A 24,366-nucleotide genomic window follows, 5' to 3' on the forward strand; every position below is an offset into this window, starting at 1 on the left:
TATATATATATATATATATATATATATATATATATATTTTGTATCCCCAACCATATGTCTCACGCTTCAGAACATTGCCCTTGAGGTGGTAGAAGTGGTATCCCTCACTGAGTCCGGGAGAAAAACGAACCCTGGAGAGTAAATTGATTAAATAATATATAACGATGATAAAAAGTTATAATATTTTAACCGTAGTTTATATCATTAGTTCACGATATTCTAAATAAAATAATTTTTATTTCACTTAAATCAGTTAAAGCGTGTGATATAAAGAGAAATGTTCGAAGTTTGATGGAGAATTTGCCACCTACGCGGCAGCCCTAAAGCAGATTAGTGATGATTTATATACGAGTATTTATTTATTTATTCGCTACGTACTCTCAAAGTAGACTCGTCACCCGCAACCGAACCCTCGAGAAATGGATCACCCTCTTCGCAGTGGCCTTGTAAATCTTCATGAGGCGTTCTTATTAATGGATGTGGGGATTCTTTCCCTGCAATTCGTGTATGTATGCGCAACTCGACTGTACTGTGCACGGTTCACATTTTATAATGTCTCGCTCAACTTTTCAAACTGGCATCGTGAATAAAGGCCATACAGACGACCTGATCTCTCGGCCCGACAGTCAGCCTGATCAAATCAGGTGTTCCCGGCTAAGCGCCGGACCTCATCAGTCGGCTTTGGCTCCTGAAGAGAACACACACATCGTTCCTCTCGTTTTATCGAAACGCCAGAAGTTTGGGATCGCGCTTGTAGTATCGTTAATTAACATGAGAAAACAGAGAAAGAAAAATGTGGGCAGAGAAATGGAGTCATATGAATTGGACTCTGATGATGATCCGAACCGACTGACAACGCTCCAGACGATCTGATTTGGTAAGGTGATCAGGCGTTCGAATGCCGTGGCCACCTGACTTCAGTTCACTACCCGACGAGAGCTTCGTCGGACAACACAACTATACAGAACCATATTTAACGCCTGATCTGACCAAATCCACCTGACTGCCTGACCAAATCAGGTCGTCCGTCCGTAGCGCGTCCCCCGTCAGACAGTGGAAAAAAGACTGTGAATATCTGGCGAATGTGCACGTCCAGGGACACTTATTAAATCTCTCTCTCTCTCTCTCTCTCTCTCTCTCTCTCTCTCTCTCTCTCTCCCTCTCTCTCTCTCTCTCTCTCTCTCTCTCTCTCTCTCTGATCACCTGAGAATTTGACAAGTCTACCCTGAACCCAAAAATGCAGCGATTAATGTCGAAAAAAATTTGAGCAGATAAATTAGGAGGTCTCCATACTATAAAAAAGTAAAAATTAAGCAATTTCCTCCATTGTGCCGAAATGTGAAGGACTAAAGGGACCATAAAGGATTCAAATTGTGAGTCTTGGGTAGGTTTACCAAATTTTAAAACAATTTCGAAAGTCACTTCCGGCCTAAATGCAGTTTTGGAAAAACAGCCTGAAATGGCTTGTTTCTTTATTCGTCTCCTTTTTTATTCAAATCCTAGCCAAATTAACTTATTTACATAATTATTTCTGTAATTTGTTCCTTGGTTCAATTCCCTCAGGCGTTCTTGCATTTTTTGAAAAATGTCCATGCGGAATGTAGTTATAAGGGCTTAAGTGAAACAATGCATTGACTCACATTAGCACTCGTAGTGGTAGAAAAAGGCAAACTGGTAATCGAATCGGCCGAATAACGATAATTAAGAAGAGTATTGTAATTTTAGGAATATATTCTCATACTTTATTATATTTTACATACATACATATATACAGTGGCGGTCAAAATAATAGAGCCACCTCTATTGAGGGGATTAAGAACTAGGATATCTATTAGTTCGCAAAATCTCCACGAGTGCCGTGTTGTCAGTCCCTTTTAGATAACATCAGGGAAGACGTCGCTGCTATCTGTAGTCGTGCGAAACGAAGCGTTTGAGCTAGACGTGCGAAAAGAGGCATCAAGGTAAGAATCTTATGGGTCAAAATAATAGAGCCGTTTTACAGAAGTCCCGTTCAAATTGATTTTTTGCAGTTCTTTTGGAGGCTAGCGATATTATTTGTCAACAAATCTCCACTCAATATTATTTTGTATGTAAATTGACGTTTGGTTTTATTTATATTCTTCTAGATGGGCAGAGCAAAGCATACGAGTGATGATGAGCGTATAGTAATGTTCCGGATGTTCAAAAGTGGGATGTCCATGAATCAAACAGCCAAAGATTTACACGGTTCGCGAAAACGAGTCCAGAACACCATTAGACTGGCAAAACAAACAAAGCCGCAGTTGGAGAACAGGGGGCGACCTCGTGTAACTTCTCCTCGCGTAGACAGACTCATCACTAGGGAAGTAAAGAAAGACCCATTTTTGTCAACACCACGACTGAAAGCCATTTTGTTTAGCGACAAAAATGATGTTCAACCATCAACCTAAACGATTCAAAGACGACTGAGATCCGCAAAATTGAATGGGCGCATTGCGAGACAGAAGCCACATGTTTCAAAAGCTAATGTTCGGAAAAGGTTGGCCTCCGCCCGGAGAAATGAACAAACACCTAACATTTGGTGGAGGAACATCCTTTGGTCCGATGTATCCAAGTATAATAGATTTGCCTCAGACGGAAAAGTCTATGAGCGCCACCCACCAAAGCAGGAATTTAATCCCAAGTACACTTTAAAAACTGTGAAATACGGCGGCGGAAGTGTTACGGTATGGGAATGCTTTGCATGGTACGGCATTGGCCCAATACACCGTATCAATGGTATAATGAACGCAGAAATGTACAAAGACATCTTGGCAAATGTTATGCTGCCTTATGCTGAAGAGGAAATGCCGCTGAAATGGAAATTTCAGCACGATAACGATCCAAAGCATACTGCAAGGATCATAAGGCAGTTTTTTCAAGACCACCATATCGAAGTATTAGAGTGGCCACCTCAGTCCCCTGACGCATCACCCATTGAGAACTCATGGGAGATCGTAGACAAGAAAATTGACCGCTCAAAAGCTACATCTTTAGATAAACTTTGGGAAGAAATCCAGAGAGCCTGGTATGCGATCAGCAGCGACGAATGCAGGCGTTTAGCCGACTCTGTGGGTAAGAGGTGCAGGGCAATCGTCAAAAATACGGGTTACCCCACGGAGTACTAATTCACTCCTATGCAAAAACAACTTTTCCTGTAAATTTCGTAAGACTGCGATCAAGTACAAAATATTTGTGTCAATTGGCTCTATTTTTTTGACCCTGTGGTCTGGTATTCTTTTGAATATTATTGATTAGTTTGAGTTGTGTTATCTATATAACTGACTGTGGTACAATGTGGCTCTGTTGTAATGGGTCCTGTACAACGAAAAATTTTGTTTCCATCATAGTACAAACATGTTTAGTAATAAATTTGTACTTTATTCCAAACCTCTGCCAGGTGGCTCTATTATTTTGACCACCACTGTACATACATACATTACATACATTATCATTATAGACTGTTATGCCTTTCAGCGTTCAGTCTGCAAGCCTCTGAGAATTTACTAAACGTCGCCACAATCCTCGATTTGCAACTAGTGTTGTGGCCTCATTTAGTTCTCTACCTCTTAAATCGTTGGAAACTGAGTCTAACCATCGTCGTCTTGGTCTACCTCTACTTCTCTTACCCTCCATAACAGAGTCCATTACTCTCCGAGGTAACCTATCCTCCTCCATTCGCCTCACATGACCCCAACACCGAAGCCGGTTTATGCGTACAGCTTCATCCGTCGAGAACATTCCTAAATTAGCCTTTATCTCAAAATTCCGAGTTCCCTCCTGCCATTGTTCCCACCTGTTTGTGCCAGCAATCATTCTTGCTCCTTTCATGTCCGTTACTTCTAACTTATGAATAAGATATCCCGAGTCCACCCTGCTTTCGCTCCCGTAAAGCAAAGTTGGTCTGAAAACAGACCGATGTAAAGATAGTTTCGTCTGGGAGCTGACTTCCTTCTTACAGAATACTGATGATAGCTACTGCGAACTCGCTGCATTAACTTTACGACACCTTGATTCAATCTCACTTACAATATTACCATCCTGGGAGAACACACAACCTGAATACTTGAAATTATCGACCTGTTCTAGCTTTAAATCACCAAGCTGACATTCAGTTCTGTTGAATTTCTTACCTACTGACATCAATTTAGTCTTCAAAAGGCTAATTTTCATACCATACTCATTGCACCTATTTTCAAGTTCCAAGATATTAGACTGCAGGCTTTCGGCACAATCTGCCATTAAGACTAAGTCGTCACCATAGGCCAGACTGCTACATCTCCACCTAACGGAATCCCTCCCTGCCATTTTATACCTTTCAACAGATGATCCATTTAAACTACGAACAGCAAAGGTGAATGATTGCAGCCTTGTCTAACCCCTGTAAGTACCCTGAACCAAGAACTCATTCTACCATCAATTCTCACTGAAGCCCAATTGTCAACATAAATGCCTTTGATTGATTTTAATAATCTACCTTTAATTCCATAGTCCCCCAGTATGGCGAACATCTTTTCCCTCGGTACCCTATCATATGCTTTCTCTAGATCTACGAAACATAAACACAGCTGCCTATTCCTCTCGTAGCATTTTTCAATTACCTGGCGCATACTGAAAATCTGATCTTGACAGCCTCTCTGTGGTCTGAAACCACACTGGTTTTCATCCAACTCCTTCTCAACCAGTGATCGCACCCTCCCTTCCAAGATGCCAGTGAATATTTTGCCTGGTATACTAATCAATGAGATACCTCGATAGTTGTTGCAATCCTTCCTGTTCCCTTGCTTATAGATAGGTGCAATTAGTGCTTTTGTCCAACCTGAATATACCTTACCAACACGCCATGCTAATCTTACTAATCTATGAAGCCATTTCAACCCTTCCTTCCCACTATACTTCACATTTCAGGTCTAATTTCATCTATTCTTGCTGCTTTATTTCAATGGAGTTTATTTACCATCCTTTCCATTTCCTCAAGCGTAATTTCACCAACATCATTTTCCTCCTCCCCATGTGCTTGGCTGTTCCCAACACCACCAGGATGATTTCCTTTTACATTGAGAAGATGTTCAAAATATTCCCTCCACCTCTCCAGTGATTCCCTGGGATCTATTATGAGTTCACCTGAATTACTCAAAACACTGTTCATTTCCTTTTTCCCTCCCTTCCTAAGATTCTTTATTACTGTCCAGAAAGGTTTCCCTGCTGCTTGACCTATCCTTTCCAGGTTATTGCCAAAATCTTCCCCCGACTTCCTTTTGGATTCAACAACTATTTGTTTCGCTCTGTTTCTTTCATCTACGTACAAATCCTTGTCTGCCTCGGCCCTTGTTTGGAACCATTTCTGATCAGCCTTCTTTTTACGTTTACAAGCTGCTCTCACTTCATCATTCCACCAAGATGTTCGACTTTTCCCATCTTTACACACAGTTGTTCCTAGGCATTCCCTTGCTGTTTCTACTACAGCATCCCTGTATGCCACCCATTCACTTTCTATATCCTGAACCTGCTTACTGTCTACTGTTCTAAACTTCTCACTAATCATATCCATGTACTTCTGTTTAATTTCCTCGTCCTGGAGATTTTCTATCCTTATTCGTTTGCAGACAGATTTCACTTTCTCTACCCTAGGCCTAGAGATACTTAGTTCACTACAGATCAGATAGTGGTCTGTGTCATCGAAAAATCCCCGAAAAACTCGTACATTCCTAACAGATTTCCTAAATTCGAAGTCGATTTATATATAGTCTATTATGGATGGGGTACCCCTAGCCTCCCAGGTGTAGCGGTGAACAGCCTAATGCTTGAAGAATGTATTCGTAACTGCTAAACCCATACTAGCACGGAAGTACAGCAAACGCTTCCCATTCCCATTAGCTTCCATATCTTCCCCACATTTACCGATCACCCTTTCGTATCCTTCAGTTCTATTCCAAACTCTCGCATTGAAATCGCCCATTAGCACTATTCTATCCTTGCTGTTGACCCTGACCACGATGTCACTCAATTCTTCATGAAACCTGTCACCTTCATCCTCATCTGCACCCTCACATGGTGAATACACGGACACAATTCTAGTCTTAATTCCTCCAACTGACAAATCTACTCACATCATTCGCTCATTTACGTGTCTAACAGAAATTATGTTGCTTGCAATGGTATTCCTGATAAAGAGCCCTACCCCCGACTCTGCCCTTCACTGGGGGACCAGTGTTGCTCACGTCCGTAGGTTTAACCCGAAGATACCCTACACGTGTCCCCTGGGTGGTGCTAAGCGAGCAACAGCCTTTTGGCGGCCAAACAATCTTAGCGATCTCCTGGCCAATTTACATATCAATACCATGAGGAAATCTAACACAAACAGTCCTTCTAAGGACTCACACTTCAGAAGAATTGTACCTGGTATCCATATGTTACAGATCAATGTGGAAGGCATAAGCAGAGCAAAGGGAGAATACTTATCTAAAATTGCTCTAGAAAACAACATTGACGTAATTGCCATTCAAGAATCGCACACAGAAGATATAGGCCAACTAAACTCAAGAGGAAATATTCCAGGATATGATCTCATAGGGGCAACATATCACAAGATGTATGGTATAGCTACATATGTTCACAATACTATAGAGAATGCCTATCTGATTTCTACTAACACCAATGACGACATCCACACCGTTGTCATAGATGTAAGTGGGACAAAAATCATAAATGTTTACAAACCACTTGCCGTTCAGTGGCCTCCTTATGTAGTCCCAATTTACCCACATCCATCTGTTTATCTTGGTGATTTCAATAGTCATCACACCGAATGGAAATATAGTGTTAATGACGACAATGGCGAAGCTCTGGTCACCTGGGCCGACGCACATCACATGCACCTTATTTTTGATGCGAAAGATTTGTCTACTTTTAGATCAGCTTCATGGAAACGGGACTACAACCCTGATTTATGCTTTGTATCAACGGATGATAACTGTCTGCCCCTACCAACATCACGCAAAGTCCTACGTGCCTTTCCTCACAGTCAACACAGACCAGTCATTATTGAAACAAGTGTGAAAGTGCCCATTATCACTTCTACTCCACGACCGCGATGGAATTTCCAAAAGGCAAACTGGCCTGAATTTTCTGAGAACCTTGACAAATGTCTGGGTTGGATTCCACCTGTTAGTGAAAATTATGAGAGATTTGTGGGCGCAGTGACCAGTATAGCAGAAACGTTTATTCCTAGAGGTTTTAGGAAGGAGTATATTCCCGGATGGAATGAAGTCAGCGAAAAATTATATGAAGAGTTCCTCACAACTGGTGACCATGAAATATCAAATGAACTACTGCACAGCCTTGATGCCTCAAGAAGACAGAAATGGATTGAAACCGTCGAGAATATCAACTTCAAACACTCAAGCAGGAAAGAATGGTCCCTTCTTCGAAAACTGGGAGGTGGAAACAAAATATCACGTGATAACAGCACCATCAGTCCAGATACTATAGCCTCACACATGGTGTCAACATCAAAAGCACCCAAGCAAAGAGATTACACCACCAAGATTAAACGAGAGCTCCAAGTCTTAAAAGCAAAGTGTCAGGAGGATAATGAAGTATCTTGTCCATTCACATCAGAGGACATCTCAAAGGCACTAAAAGATGTTAAAAAGGGTAAATCTCCAGGCTTTGATGGTATCCACCCAGAATTCCTGCTTCATTGTGGAAAATATGCAAAAGCATGGCTTGCACGCTTTCTCTCTGATATCCTGCACTTAAAAGAACAAAGGTTATCGCCATATTGAAACCAGGCAAACCAAATGACTTACCTCAAAGTTACAGACCTATTGCACTACTCAGCACAGTGTATAAGCTACTGGAAAGACTTCTGTACAACAGGATAAGCTCTATAATTCTTGAACAAGTACCTTTGGAACAAGCTGGATTTCGACCAAATCGCAGCTGTGTCGATCAAGTACTATCACTGACCACCCACATTGAAGCCGGATTCCAGAAAAGACTTAAGACATCAGTTGCATTCATTGATCTGACATCTGCTTACGACACTGTCTGGAGGCATGGCATGATCTATAAACTCCTACGCACAATACCTTGTAGATAAATAGCCAGACTTGTGGATAACATGTTAACAAATCGCAGATTCCAAGTAATTTTGGGAAACACCATCAGTAATAAGAAGATACTTGACAATGGGCTGCCTCAAGGCTCTGTCTTGGCCCCACTTCTCTTCAGCCTCTATATCTCTGACATGCCTGCAACCATATCAAGAAAGTTTGGTTATACAGATGACTGGGCAATTGCTATTCAGGATAGACAGATCGAAAACACAGAACGTACCCTAACTACTGATTTATGCACTCTTGAAGAATACTTCCGAAAATGGAGGCTGAAGCCAAATCCAAACAAAACTACAGTGACATGTTTCCACTTATGCAATAAGCTAGCTAATCGTGAACTAGAAGTATACCTGGGTAAAAATCGCTTGACCCACACCAATGAAGCAAACTATCTGGGAATCACATTAGATAGAACCCTCTCCTTCAAGAAACACCTGAAGAAAACTGCTGAAAAACTGAAGTCTAGAAACAACATACTTCAGAAACTGTGTGGCACTACATGGGGTTCGTCCGCTGACAATTTACGCACCACCGCCCTCAGTCTGGTCTACTCAACAGCTGAGTACTGTTCTTCAATGTGGCTCAATAGCAGCTATACCAAACTTGTCGATGCCCAATTGAATCAGGCAATGAGAATTGTATCTGGCACAGTAAAATCAACACCTACATTCTGGTTACCAGCACTGAGTCACATTCCACCAGCGGAACGAAAACACACCTTACTCCGGGAGTATAAGAAGATAAATGCAAACGACCAGCTACCAATACACCAGGACATCATTGCTGCTGAAGCCAGGCGTTTACGTTCGCGGAACCCCTCCATCCGGACAGCGAGACACCTGGTGAACAATAATTTCAACCTCTTACAAACCTGGAAGGATGAATTAGTAAAAAACATTCCATGTCAGCTGCAAGACATCACAACACCACCAAGTGGCTTTCACCTACCCCGGGAAACATGGTCAACACTGAACAGGATAAGAACAAACCATGGCAGATGTGCAGATCTTCTCTACAAGTGGGGACATATACCTTCGCCAAAATGCAGTTGTGGTCCTCCCAGACAGACCATACGGCACATAGTGAATGACTGCCCGACATATTCCTATAGTGGCAACTTCAGTGACTTTGTGGAAGCAGGTCCAGCTGTAATAGACTTTATTAACAACTTGAAAGTCAAACTGTAAAAAATGTAAAAATGTTTTTTTTTCTGACTAATATTGATATGTACAGCCAAACGCTAAATAAATGCCCTTCCCTTTCTAACACCCGTCAAGTACACTTTATAATCTCCTATCTCTTCCTCGTTATCTCCCCTTACCCAAATATCACTTACTCCTAGCACATCCAGATGCATCCTCTTTGCTTACTCAGCCAGTTCTACTTTCTTTCTTCCATAAGCCCCATTAATATTGATAACTCCCCATCGAATTCCATTTCGTTGGCCAAGTTGTTTCCAAGGAGTCGCTCGCCTGTCAAATGGGAGTGGGACTCCGTTACTACCATAGGTCCGAGGCTTGCTTAAAATGTTCTGAGCTCGGTAAATTCATGAAGCAGGATGCTACCCTACTTGCCCATAGTCCAAGTGAGGATCTCTCCTCTAACGGGTTGTGGACCACCGGTGGATTGTATAGACCTAGCCGCCTGAGCACAAGGAGGGCCATGACTCAGAATATGTCCGAGATGCCCACTCCCATTCCACAGCAACTGGTATCCCGACTCTCAGGACCACTTACTTGGCCACTCAGCCGTTGCCCATGGTTCACAAACTAAGACGTGACTACATAACCCACACCATGAACCATTTATTTACCTAAAATTCGTACTTCATATCCCTAGGGCGTTTGAACACTCAATTGCTTGCCTGAGAGCTAGAACTTTGTGTTTTATATTTTTCAGTCGCCATTCCAGCCCTGGGAGCTCTCTTTGGTAGTCTGTGTGCCAGCCCGTTCCTTCAACGAATTGGTCGCAGAAAGACTCTCATGATAAGCTCTCCTCTTGCAGTAGCTGGTTGGCTGCTCATCACCTTCGCTTATAACAGTGAGATGCTATTGGTGGGAAGGAGCGTCATTGGTTTCTGCACTGGTATAATCATTCCATCTGCTCAGGTTTATGTAAGTACAAATATTGTATCCTTCACATAAGAATGGTTAGAGCTCGGAACATACTTCATAGCAAAACATGTTCGCACAAATGCAGGACTTACAGTGAGTTTCTCTCATCGCTTGGCCGGCAGGCGCGCCCAGCTTATCTGCTCTCGTTGTCTCATCATTTCCCTTTACACAACGCAGCGAGAGCATGGGAATGTCCGCACTTCGCAGTTCAGGTCCGTGCTTATAACCTGTATTGTGTTGATCTGTCCCTCCAACTGTTCTCGAGTTGTGAAGTGTCACTTCGAGGTATAATTCTAAAAATGTCTTTAGATGTGTACAAGGTAGAGGTAAAAGTATTTATGTACGATAATTTTTTTTTTTTTTTTTGCTATTTGCTTTACGTCGCACCGACACAGATAGGTCTTATGGCGACGATCGGATGGGAAATGCCTAGGAACTGGAAGGATGCGGCCGTGGCCTTAATTAAGGTACAGCCCCGGCATTTGCCTGGTGTGAAAATGGGAAACCACCGAAAACCATCTTCAGGGCTGCCGACAGTGGGGCTCGAACCCACGATCTTCCGATTACTGGATACTGGCCGCACTTAAGCGACTGCACCTATCGAGCTCGGTAATAATTATGTGAAAACAGAGTCTTACAGGAAAGTCGTTAGGTGATTTGTAACAAACCTTCCAGGTGTACGCCCTCCAAACAGAGAGACCGTGCGGAAACTCGTAAACAAATTGAGAGGAAGTGGTTCTTTACTCGATAAGAAATGAAGTGTTAAAAAACGTGTACCTAACGAGAAAAATGTAAATGAAACCGCGGAAAGATTAGAAAATCTCTAAGATGACTTGAAGAAGAAGCCGGGGTTTCGAAGAGCTCAGCATGGTGGGCTACGAAAATTTTAAAACTGAAACCATACAAGGTAACTGTAGTTATTATTATTCTTAACTCTTATTTTCTTAATTGCAACGGGAAACTACCTCACTCCTCATTTCCCTAGTACGCCTCTTCAGTGATGCCTAGACCATCTATAACAGCTGTTGGCATAGCTGTGGAGGATCAAACCAGCCTTCAGGCTGAATACCCAGCATACTGAGCGAAGTGCTGCCCTTGTTGCTCTGCAGCGGAGCGGTGACTGGTGAGCCAACGGCAGGCAGACAAGCCGGGCACGCCTACCGGCCAAACGATGAGAGAAACTTACTGTAGCAGATAAAAATGGAGCGTAAGGTGCTATAGGTTTACCAAGCGTAGGATGTAAAACGAGGAAACAGCCATAAAATCCTTGTGCTACATCAAGGTAACAAGAATATAAGGTAGGCTACTCCGGCGGTTGAAGCTTCCATTGGCTGGAGCGCTCTGGCGTCACGCGGTATGAACGATAGCGAGTAAGGTACCAGTACAGCAAGCCTGTGAGTTCTCATGCCTGTGAAACATCTTCTCAATCTTTCATCAAATAATAGTCTGGTTTAGTCCGATTCGATAAGTAACGGCACTTCCAATAGATTTAAAAACATGAAAATGCGTTAAATTTCGTCACATGCTGAGTAGGTAGAACATCAACAATCAAATACATGACATTTATTACGATAAGAAATAAAATATTGCCATGCAACTCAAAATAATTAATTTATTTCCTGATGAAGTAAATATTTAGATAAAATGGCATAAGAAAATATGCATCATATCGACATCTTTATGGAATTATATTAAATTAGTAAAACGTACGTGTCAGGAGACTTAATTACTTGATGAACCACCCCAAAGCTTAGCCTTCTTATTGGCATATTTTCTCAGTGCTAGCTCCTTACTCTTTGCATTAAAATGCCATATCCTAATAAATGTCCTGGGACTTACGTAGAGACAAATTATTTTGTCATGGAATACTGGAAATTTTGACTTAATAATAGAAATAAGAGTTTTCACGTCTTTGGATCTGTATACAGTCTTACCGTGAAACACACCAAATGAAATTTCGAACTGGGCTATATTTTTTAACCACTCATGACTGGGATGTGTAAGGCCCCCTTTTGAAATAACCGAGATCCAGTAACAGGTCTCTTCTCGCACGACATTTTTATCTCTTTCTTCGTATTTACTGTATATCGGATCACGGATACTGTATTATTTCACGAGCTTCGAAATATATTCAGAAATATAAGTTATTAGCACATAATAATGTTAATGGTATTGGATTTTACGTCCCACTAACTATGTTTTTGAGCACCTTCACCACCGGACTGAGACAGGATCAAACCTGCCAAGTTGGGCTAAGAAGGCCAGCAATCTATTAATACCATTTGAGTTGCTACTCAGCCCGGCTATTAGCACATAACAATAATTATAGAAAATATGATTTTCATTCACTCATTACTTGATGAACCAGCCCAAAGCTTAGCCTTCTTATTGGCATATTTTCTCAGTACTAGCTCCTTACTCTTTGCATTAAAATGCAATTACGAGCTGTAATAATGGACATATTCAAGAGTTTATTACAAAGTGTTTCAATAGCCAAGCATTGCTGACGAGGAAGTATTGTTATGCCATCACAGTAGCAAACTAACTGGCTATGATGGTTGTTGTCGTTATTGTCTTTATAATATGCGAAATAATAATAATGTTATTTGTGTTACGTCTCACTAACAACATTTACGGTTTTCTGAGACTCGAGGTGCCGTAATTTTGTCCCACGGGAGTTCTTTAACGTGCCGACAATTTATAGCACCACACACGTTTCCATAATATGTCGGCTGCATTTTAATCAGTACAGTGGTTCTACTTCAGATACTGACAACACGAACACTGTTCACGTAGTGAACCACTATAAAATTATTATGTATATGTGATCCGATATACAGTAAATACGTAGAAAGAGACAAAAATGTCGGTCGGTCACTTGCTATCTTGGCTTACGCTGCGTGAACCATCAACGATAGACCCCAAGTGTAAGCGTACGAAATGTAGAGCATAGAATCCTCTACAAAAAAGTCCGCGATGACACATACCTATTTCCAACCGGCTGCCCTCTAGAAGCCGCAGTCCGCAGTAAAAAATATAACTCCTTAAAATTAAATAAATATTTCGATATTATCCTCGAGTTCCTCATCAAAATAAATTGTTTGACCTCCTCCAGTATTTTATAAGGATTACAATAACCTTGTCAGGACATTATTTGCATGAATGGTTCAGGAGTTATGACCATTTTAGACTGTAGTGGTAATACGTGTCAACAGGACGGGCGACCGCTGTCTCATATCACATGACATCACGCAGAAGGCGGACAGGGAGAGAAACAAGTGAGCGCGATGCGGAAAGAGACCCCTCTGGTGCTACATATTGTTCATTCTCAGAGAGTACAGCAATCTTTACAGTAAACTTTCTAAGTAGTTCACCTAGATTTTCCATGCTACGTTGCGAACAATGCGGAACACATCGGATAACAATCTGTTCACTCAGTTCAGGCCCCGATTTCAAGTAGTTAGCGCCCTGGGCAAACAATATTTAGCCGCCCGCCCCTCTGCTCGTTTTCCTGTTCCTCTAAAAATAATTGTTTACAAATTAAATATTACAGTTTTCAAGATTATGAGTTTTAAAACAGCACATTATGCAAATACAGTTCTCATAATTAAACTTATCAAACCAAATAAAGATAACAGCCAAATAACAATGAGGCTGTTTTTATTTTTATTTAAAAAGCCGTTGGTTCAGTCTGATAGTTTGTATGTAAGTAAACAATTTTAGAAATAAGATACATTTTCTTTATAAAATTTAAATATATAGATTAAATTCAGGTTTTAAAGTTAGAATAGTTTAAAGTGTTTTATATAGTCTAATAAAATAATTGGAATAATTTGTGGAATGTAAAAGTAATTTGAATGTAGTGAATTTAAGACATAATTCACGCAGTCCATAATTACTCGATCCGCCGGTCGCCGCCCCTCAAAAACTGGCGCCCTGGGCAAATGCCCAGTCCGCCCATTTGTATATCGGGGCCTGTCAGTTCATATGATATCCAAATATCGCAGCAAAGAACGAAACCAAGCCCCTTCAGATGTTTTCCCACATTAGGAGGTGATATTTTCAGTCCTTCTGCTAATCCCATCCCTTCGTCGAAAACATCAGGTAGTTCTAAGGTAACTTCTTCAGTCTTCCTACGTAAGTAATCGTCGGTCTGGCAGTATGAATTTTGTCTTTTTAAAGACTTAAAGACTTTAAAGATTTATGTTTTTAGAACCACTTCCGGCATGACCGATCAGTTACAGCATCTTGACAACAAACAGCACAATCGAGGGGTTTAGAAGCAAAAGAGTATAAGTGCCAAAATTATAATTCTGGGAAAAAGAGCTACAAAGTTTGGATACTACTGTAAATTCTGATGGACGATAATCACATCATTATTAATGTAAATATTCTATGAAGTGTTGTGCATTTTATATGGACTTTTAATCAATAATAATTGACCATTGTTATACTTGGCACAAGAACTTTTTTCGTTCAAGCTTAAAACCATTTGCACCCTTTTGCTTCTAACTCAGCCACTTGGACCATTTTACCTTTAAAGGATTACGGGTTTTGCTTAATGTTATGGATAATAAAGAACAACTTGTAGTATAGTGTATAATATGTTTTACTCTCACAAAATTGTAAAATTTAGTATTAAAATTAATAATGTCATGTATCAATGATAAGTATCGTACTTCAAATGTTAGGTATGATGATTATTAATTTGAATCCCAGAATTATTCCTTGACGTCATCATCATTGTCCTCCGCTATTGTCGAAGAAGACGCCACTGCAGCAGAGACATTTTTGTCTTCTATTGGCCATGCTTGACTGGTTTGTAAATTTCATGGCGAATTCTTATGAAGAAGAACTTTCACATAAATATGTCTTATAGCTGGGGGTCATCCGATAATTTGTGTAACGAAATAGTGTCATGTGACGTGATGTTACCTAGCAACAGTACATTGAGAGCTGCACAGACCGTGGATCTGTATGCCATGGTCATTCATCAATACTTCACATCACAGCCTCCACGGTTGCTAGGTAAAATCGCATCACACATTTTATTGAAAGGCATATTTATTTGATGAAAATGTACAGCCTGTTTCCAGTCATGCGACCGGGTCAGAAATGGAATGAATGAAGCCCCCATCTAACGGCGAGGATAGGAATTGTGCCGGCTTCCGAAGCCTGTCGCACTCGTCTGGGGCAATGATTAATGACTGACATATGCAATGAAATGATATTGGAGAATGTTGCTGGAATGAAAGATGACAGGGAAAACCCGAGTACCCGAAAAAACCTGTCCAGCCTCCGCTTTGTCCAGCATAAATCTCACATGGAGTGACCGGGATTTGAACCACGGAACACAGCGGTGAGAGACCGGTGCGCGCCACCTGAGTCACAGAGGCTATTACAAATTTTAAAATCCACAGCCTGTTTCTAGTCATTTGACTGGGTCAGGAATGGAATAAATGAAGCCCCACCTAGTGGCGTGGATAGGAATTGTACCGGCTGCCGAAGCCTGTTGCACTCCTCTGGGGCAATGATTAATGACTGACATATGAAATGAAATGATATTGGAAAATGTTGCTGGAATGAAAGATGACAGGGAAAACCGGAGTAGCCGGAGAAAAACCTGTTCGGTCTCCGCTTTGTCCAGCACAAATCTCACATGGAGTGACCGGGATTTGAACCACGAAACCCAAGCGGTGAGAGGCCGGTGCTCTGCCGCCTGAGCCACGGAGGCTTACGCTATTTCAAGTTTATTTATTTATCTTTTTTTATCTGGGGCATTTTGTAAAACGAAGGGACATGTTAGGATATCAGTATCTTCTTCTTAATGTTGCCCCGCCTAAGCGTTTGGTCCGTTTATGTTCAGAAAAAACAATATCATACATAAATCCACTATTTACCACTAATTACAATCAGATTTATACTGAGAAGAACGCAATATCAGAATGCACGAAGAAAAGCTCCAATTCAAACTCATATAACTATTTATCAGACTTTCAATAAATGATTTAGGTTTGAGGTTACTTTGTATGAGCTATTCACTACAAATTAATGTTTATTTTCACAAAGTTATACAAAATTCTTAATTTAAAGTATAATAAATTATGTTCGTGGAGGTTATTATACAGTGTGGACCACGTAAGTTGAGACTGTACAATATCTCAAAAGCTAAGCGTTGTATAACGGACTGTCTGAAATAAAAGTTGCTTGATATTAAGGGGGAAAGAACATGCCATTTGTCGTGTTTTATTTGGAGAACGTTTGGATGGTCTTTTGAGGGTCATGTCACGATTTTTAAGTGTGAACTAACACTTTTATTTTGTTTATTTATGTATTGTAAATCTACAAAACGTATAACACAGTACAACATCCCAACAAAAATGTACGATAACAAGCATAATTCTGTATCCTAGGCCTGAATGCTGTTGGCCCACTCCTACGAGGGAGAATAAAATAGCAATAGATGGATGGTGGTAACATAATGTTAAATCAATTAGTATTAATCACTCATTTGTCTAATCAAAGGTCTTCGATTACAGGTTAACGAATGTTCGCAACCTCAAATCCGAGGTGTGTTTGGCTCTCTTCCTGCTCTCTTCATGTCTGGAGGAATCGTAATAAGCTACATAATGGGTACTTGGTTAACATGGCAGGAGCTGGCTGGTGCATCGGCAGTCTTCCCTGCGGCACTGCTCTTCGTGTTGGTACCACTACCTGAGTCACCAGCCTGGCTGATGGACAGAGGACGTGTTGAAGAAGCTGACAAAGCAATCAAATGGCTCCGTCTCCAGCCTCGTGATCCAACTGACCAGATCCCCAAGGAGCAACGTCAGACGTCTGTTTTCACTGTCCTCCCTGATCAAGCTGGACATTCAGAGGGTGAGAAGTCAACTATGGAAGCATTTCTTCGGCGACCAGTAATGTTGCCGTTCTGCATGTCACTCTTCTTAATGGCCTTCCAGCAGCTCAGTGGAATTGATTCCGTTGTGTTTTATACAGTGGATATATTCAGATCAGCTGGAAGTTCCATTAATGAAAACCTCTGCACTATCCTAGTGGGAATGGTGCGATTTGTGTTCAACATTGTAGCCTTGTTTGTTGTGGATCGTGCAGGGAGGAAACCGTTGCTTCAAGCCTCAGGGTTCCTAATGGCACTCACCATGGCTGCACTTGGGGGATATTTTTATCTCCTGAAGAAAGACCAAGCAGATCAACTCAAATTCTTGCCATTACTCAGCCTTATACTCTTCATGATTGGATACTCCATTGGTTACTGCACGCTCCCTTACCTCATGATGGGAGAATTACTTCCTGTGCGCCAGAGAAGTTTCCTCAGCTCGGCTGCTGGGTCTTTCAATATGGTTGTTATGTTTGTGGTACTCAAAACCTATCCCAATTTAAAAGCGGCTCTGGGCAAAGATGGCGCGTTCTGGTTTTATTCAGCTATGTGTATTCTCAGCTGTGTGTTTGTAGCCGTAATGCTCCCAGAAACTAAAGGGAAGTCTTTGGAACAGATTGAAGAATATTTTGAGAGAAAACACAAATCAAAAATTTACTCATCTAGTAGTATTTAAGACAATCAGTGCATTTGTGAATTAAGTAATGGGATAACGCATTGGCATGCGGTTGGAAATTGCCTTAACCCAGTTGTGAAAAAGTAAAGTAGCCTACTTTAAAAGAAAGTGAATGGGCTCAGTCTTTTGAGACACGGCCGGGGGTACTTTTGGTGTGACAACGTCCACTTGCTACGAAACAAATAAAACTTGATTTACAATGCAATGAGAAAAATAAAAAGACAATAGTCATTACATTATTAGTACCTTTCAAAGTACTTAGGTTAGAAATATGTTTGACATAGGGAAGACTTGGGAGTAAGGAGACGAGGTGCTCGACTAGGTGGTATGTTTCAAGCTGTCAGTGGTGAGTTGGCATGGAATGACATAAGCAGAAGAATAAGGTTGAGTGAAGATTTTAAAAGTAGCAAAGATCATAATATGAAGATAAAGATAGAATTCAACAGGACGGAATGGGGCAAATATTCATTTATAGGACGCTGAGTAAGGGATTGGAATAAATTATCAAGGGAATTGTTCGATAAATTTCCAAGTTCGTTGAAAATGTTTAAGAAATAACTAGGTAAACAATTATAAATAAAATGTATATATGAGGTAAATAATTGATACGGAATCTGCCAACTGGGCGACCGCCCTAAATGCAGATTGATTGATTGATTGATTGATTGATTGATTGATTGATTGATTGATTGATTGATTGATTGATTGATTGATTGATTGATTGATTGATTGATTGATTGATTGATTGATTGATTGATTGATTGAAGACAAATATTGTACTGTCAGTGTACCTCAGTACGGCTCCAAGGCTAAATGGTTAGCGTACTGGCCTTTGGTCACAGAGGAATCGCATCAAAAGACCTGCACTTGGCGAGCCGAACTGGTCCTCGGACACTCCCGGCATTAAATACTATACGCTATTTCATTTTATTATTGTACCTCAGTGGTCCTCTCCTGTAGCATTGAATGTAATGATGACACAACGACGTCGTAAGATTGACTCACCGGCGCGTCTCCACTAAATTCATCGTTGCATAACTTTTGGCTGGATGTAGATATCTTTGCAAATCTTTCACCATTATTTTGTCTTTCCGAACTCTATTCATAGAATGAAATTAAACTGGCGATTGCTGAGTTGTTATGAGTATAGAAATCGTAACTTTGTTTCGCCAGCCTGTAGACGGTAGAGCGCCGACCTCTTGAGCTCAAGTTGGCAGATTCACTCTCTGCTCAGTCTGGTGGTATTTGAAGGCGTTCAAATAACCTCCTGCGACCCAGCGTTTTATCAGTTATTTTATCCTTTCCTACCTCCGACAATTAGTGTAACTTGTGGTGACTTGTTGTATAACATTTAATACACTTTGCGTTTTAGGTTTGTCGTTTTTGTTTATTTTATTTAAAGGTGTAGTTGGCAGCACCGTGTAAATATCAAAACTCGGTGGATTTCTGGACAACCCAAAAATTACCCTAGAACGCTCACCCCTTCATCCAAAAATGCCAAAAAGCCTGCGTGGCTCAGGCGGCAGCGCGCCGGCCTCTCACCGCTGGGTACCGTGGTTCAAATTCCGGTCACTCCATGTGAGATTTGTGCTGGACAAAGCGGGGGAGGGACAGGTTTTTCTCCGGGTACTCCGGTTTTCCCTGCCATATTTCATTTTTCATTCCAGCAACACTCTCCATTAACATTTCATTTCATCTGTCAGTCATTTATCATTGTCCTAGAGGAGTGCAATAGACTTCGTCAGCCGGCACATTTCCCATCCTCGCCGCTGGATGGGGGCTTCATTCATTCCATTCCTGACCCGGTCGAATGACTGAAAACAGGCTGTGGACTTTTCACTCTTCGTACGGGCATGTTACCCCTTGAGATCAAACAAAATTGAAAATAAACCATTTTAATTTGTACATCCCTCCCAGAATCCCCAAAGGTCTCATAGCCAAAATTATCCCCTCCCCCAGAAAAGTACATTTGCAAATCTCTCATATTTTGTTCCATAAGAGCCCATTAAATAAAATCATCTTTCAAAACGTCAACATTTAACTTCAGGTCTCTAGAGGACACGTGAGCCCCGAGTTGGTAGACTTACTGGTACGTGAGAGATAGAGGTGTGACAAACGGTTATTTTTGTGTAACTGCTACATCTGTCACTGCTACAATAAAGTAACTGTGAAAAGTAACACTTAAAAATAACGTCCAACTTTACTCACCTTTCACTGGTCACAGCCCGGTTACGGCTTCAAGTAGAGGTGGGGACGGAGCGAGTAATACCGATGAGTAATCCGGTTGTAGCGGTACAGCGCTCCACCGATCCCCTCCGCTTACAACTGCGAGTACTCGCGGAGGACCTGAGCACAGTGTAGCGCACAACACACGTACGAAAGTACCTGTATTCAATCTGTGTGTTTCGAATGTACGCATATATTTCCTACGCTTGTTATGTTTTGTAGATAACGTAAAGTCTGTTAGATTATATTTGTGGTGTTAGTGTGATATTTAAACATATTCGTAGATAGTAGTTATATATTTAAAACATTTAAAGGAATTTAAAGAAATTTTTACAGAACGTTGTTCCACAAATGCCACGAAAACCGTTGGATGCCTGGCAGTTTTTTGACATCACTGATAATAGGAAACACGCAAAATGCAAATTTTGTGGCCGCACATACGCGACGGGTGGTGGCACATCAAATATAATAATATAATATAATATAATATAATATAATATAATATAATATAATATAATATAATATAATATAATATAATATAATATAATATAATATAATATAATATAATATAATATAATATAATATAATATAATATAATATATAATCATATAATAACTGTATTTATAGAAGCATTCTACTGATAGCTGTTTGGCATTGGGACGTGTAGTAGTATGTTGTCAGATATGTTTTGTAATCACATTTGCAAAGAAGGACATTCCAGTCAACGTCCATTTACGTAATTACTTTTGTCATCCTGTAGATGAAATTATGTCAGTGTTTTTCATTATATTCTGATAAGATCTTTATATTCAGGTTATTCTTCTCATTAACAGTGTACTGTATCACATGAACTTACGAAATAATTGTTAATACATTACTTTTCTGTTAACTTCCAATCCCCTTGTACCCTTTCGGTAGGTATGCGCCATACTTTGTTTCACTATTCGAATGAGTTAACTATACGAGTTACTGACATTTATTCCACATACTACCTCCTACTCCCTAGCAGTTACGTATATAACAATTATAGTGAATATATATGCAGTTATTTACAGTTGGTACGTTGTGAGAGAAGGGTATTAATAGGGGGATGCAATACCTTCGCAGTGCCATACCTATAACGTGTTTAAACGTCCCGCGTCAGGACATTCACTCGGTAGTTCACTCGGTACTACCGGGTGATGACGTCACAACAACTGCTCCGCTCCGCTCCGCTCCGTCCCCAGCACTAGCTTCAAGCTTGTCTCCTTAGAGCTGTGTTGCGAAGTCCCATTCATTCACAAGCACATGCGCGCACGCATCACTATACTGATGAAAGTCGGTGCAGCAAAGCACGCATTCCTATTTGCTATAAAGTTGACGAGAGGCAGACAATGCATGAAATGAGAGGATAACATAGCGTCTTTTCTGAAATCTAGAGGAGTGATTTTGACAATGCCCCAATGAAGGACAGAAGACAAGAAAACATGATGTTCCGTCTGCCAAACCTCGACACAAACTAGCATAAGAGGATCGATTAAGTAAAATGAAGAAATGTTATGTTATTTATAATATCAATATGTAAAGTTAGCATACTAATTGAAAGCAACTTAAAATAATATTGTAATGTAGGTAATCATGCGCGATGTCTGAGTCAACGATTACCCCTGAGCAGTTGAATATGTCATAACAGTTTACACTTTAGTTGCCAGATGACAGCAGCAACTTAAACAAATACACTATAGAGTACATTATACACCACAGTGTATTTCACTTAAAGCAATCTCCTACGAAAGCGCTCTCACTTGGAAGACATGCGTACTATCTGAACTCTGGAGGTCACGTTCTGTGTCTGTACGCTGCTACTAGTGACAGTTCCCACTTCCCAGTTATTGTTTTCACTAGTACGTTATTCTGATGTCGTTTCTGGTAACCTGTTATTTTTTGTCCTCGTTACATTTGTAACAGTGACAGGCATATAACTGTGACAAAGCAACTGCTACGTTATTTTTCAGCCATCTCTAGTGAGAGAACTCCTGCGAGACAAAATTTCGACAACTTGGTATCTCCGAAAACCGCAAAAGTAGATGAGACGTAAAACAGATAATGTGATTGTTATAACTTTGATTCAGATTTTCAATGTCCACAGTAAAATATTCAGAAATTGTATTCGTTATATCACTTATAGTATTTTTTATCATGTTTATATAATATGAATAAAATGCAATCAAACGCTACGACGTCCAGAATTGTACTTCTTCTGCTACCGCTTTTTTCACACGTGGGGTTGAGGGTGCGATCGGTGTAGCACATGTATATTTGGCCCTGTTTTACGGCCGGGTGCCCTTTTTGACGCCAAACCTATGTGAAGGGATGTAATCACCATTACGTGTTTCTGTGGTGGTTAGTTGTGTGGTGTGAATGCGAAGAGGAGAGTGTTAGGACAAACACAAGTAGCCAGTCCCCGAACCAGAAGAATTAATCAATCACGATTCAAACCCCCGACCCGGCCGGGAATAGAACCCGGGACCCTCTGAACCGAAGGCGTGAACGCTGACCATTCAGCCAAGGTCGAGATTACATCATCAGTCAATTAATCACCACAGATCTGAATTTAGGGCTGACGCTCAGGTGACAGATCCCTTACTATTATAGTTGTTTACCTGCCCTTTTCAAAGTACTGTAATTTGAAAGAAGTTGAAAATGTATCGAACATCTCCCTTAGTAAATTATTCCAATCCCTAACCCATCCTCCTACAAACAAATATTTGACCCAATTTGCCCTCTTGAATTCCAACTTTATTTTCATGTTGGTTAAAAGCAGCACTCAAACTTGTTCGTCAACTAATCTCATCTCACGTTATTTCTCCACTGACAGCTCGTAACATACCACTTATTCGAGCAGCTTTTCTACTTACTCCTAAGCCTTCCAAGCCCAAAGTTTGCAACATTTCCGTAACACCACTCTTTTGTAGGAAATCGCCTGGAACAAATCGTATTGGTTCTCTTTAGATATTTTTCCAATTCCCGAATCAACTCTGGTGACGGTCCCACACACTGGAACCATACTCTAATAATTGGGATCTTATCAGTGATATATACGTCCTCTCCTTCATACCTGATTTCCCATCGCACTGAGTCTTGAATTACCTAGCGATATCAGAATATCGAATATATCACTTATGTTTTACCAGAAACGCTAACTTTCCCTGTATGTAACTGTAAGCAAATTTCAATTCTTCGTTTGTATTAGTCACCTCCTCTACTTGGGCATCCGGGAGATCGTGGGTCGAGCCCCACTGTCGGCAGCCCTGAAGATGGTTTTCCGTGGTTTCCCATGTTCACACCAGACAAATGCTGGGGCTGTACCTTAATTAAGGCCACGGCCGCTTCCTTCCAACTCCTAGGCCTTTCCTATCCCATCGTCGCCATAAGACCTATCTGTGTCGGTGCGACGTAAAGCAACTAGCGAAAAAATCCTCTACTTGGACATTGTCCTTGTAATACTTCTGCCTTCTGGAGATCCTCACATACGCACTCCCTTTGTTCATTAATGATTCCTGGAATGTCCTTCTTGGAACCTGTTTCTGCCTTAAAGTACCTATACATACCCTTCCATTTTTCACTGAAATTTCATGGCTGCCAATTATTCTCGCCATAGTATTATTCTTAGATGAGCTATTCGCTAGATTCAATTTCCTAGTAAATTCCTTCAATTTTTTCTTACTTTTACAACCATTTCTAACTCTATTTCTTTCCAACCTGCACCTCCTTCTTAATCACTTTACTTCTCTGTTATAATATAGTGGGTCTTTACCATTCCTTACCACCTTACCAATATTGGTTAAACCCATCTCTAAGTCTATTTACATTTTAATATGCCGTTTTCCACTGATCAAAATTACTTTTTTTAAACTGCCTCATGCCTGTGTTATCAGCCATATGGTATTGCCTAATAATCCTACTTTTACGACTTTCCATTCTATCACATATTTTATTTTTAACTACAACGAAAACAGCTTCGTAATCACTAATACCATCTATTACTTCGGTTTCTCTACAGAGCTCATCTGGCTTTACCAGCTACACGTCCAGAATATTCTTCCCTCTAATTGGTTCCATCACTTTCTGATTCAGCTGTCCTTCCCATACTAACTTATTTGCCATTTGTTGGTCATGTTTCCCGTCGTTCGCAATTGATATTTGGTAGATTGAGATCACCCGCTACAATCACATTCCTTTCCGTATCGTTTCCCACATAGCTGATTGTCTTATCAAATAATTCCGAATTTCCGGCTGAGTCACCTTTTCCAGGTTTGTAGGTTTGTACACTCC

General features: G+C 40.7%; 1 protein-coding gene across 1 annotated transcript in view; it reads left to right on the plus strand.

Moving 5' to 3' along the window:
* Window positions 1-17,995, plus strand: part of LOC136874560 (facilitated trehalose transporter Tret1) — a 42,108-nt gene extending 24,113 nt beyond the window's left edge. The window contains exons 3-4 of the mRNA XM_068227851.1: window positions 10,038-10,252; window positions 16,792-17,995. Coding sequence (XP_068083952.1) covers window positions 10,038-10,252; window positions 16,792-17,826 — 1,250 coding nt within the window. The 3' untranslated portion in view covers window positions 17,827-17,995. The remainder of the gene's footprint in view (window positions 1-10,037; window positions 10,253-16,791) is intronic.
* Window positions 17,996-24,366: the final 6,371 nt, after the last annotated feature.

This window comes from Anabrus simplex, chromosome 5, assembly GCF_040414725.1.
Source record: "Anabrus simplex isolate iqAnaSimp1 chromosome 5, ASM4041472v1, whole genome shotgun sequence".
Lineage (NCBI taxonomy): Eukaryota > Metazoa > Arthropoda > Insecta > Orthoptera > Tettigoniidae > Anabrus > Anabrus simplex.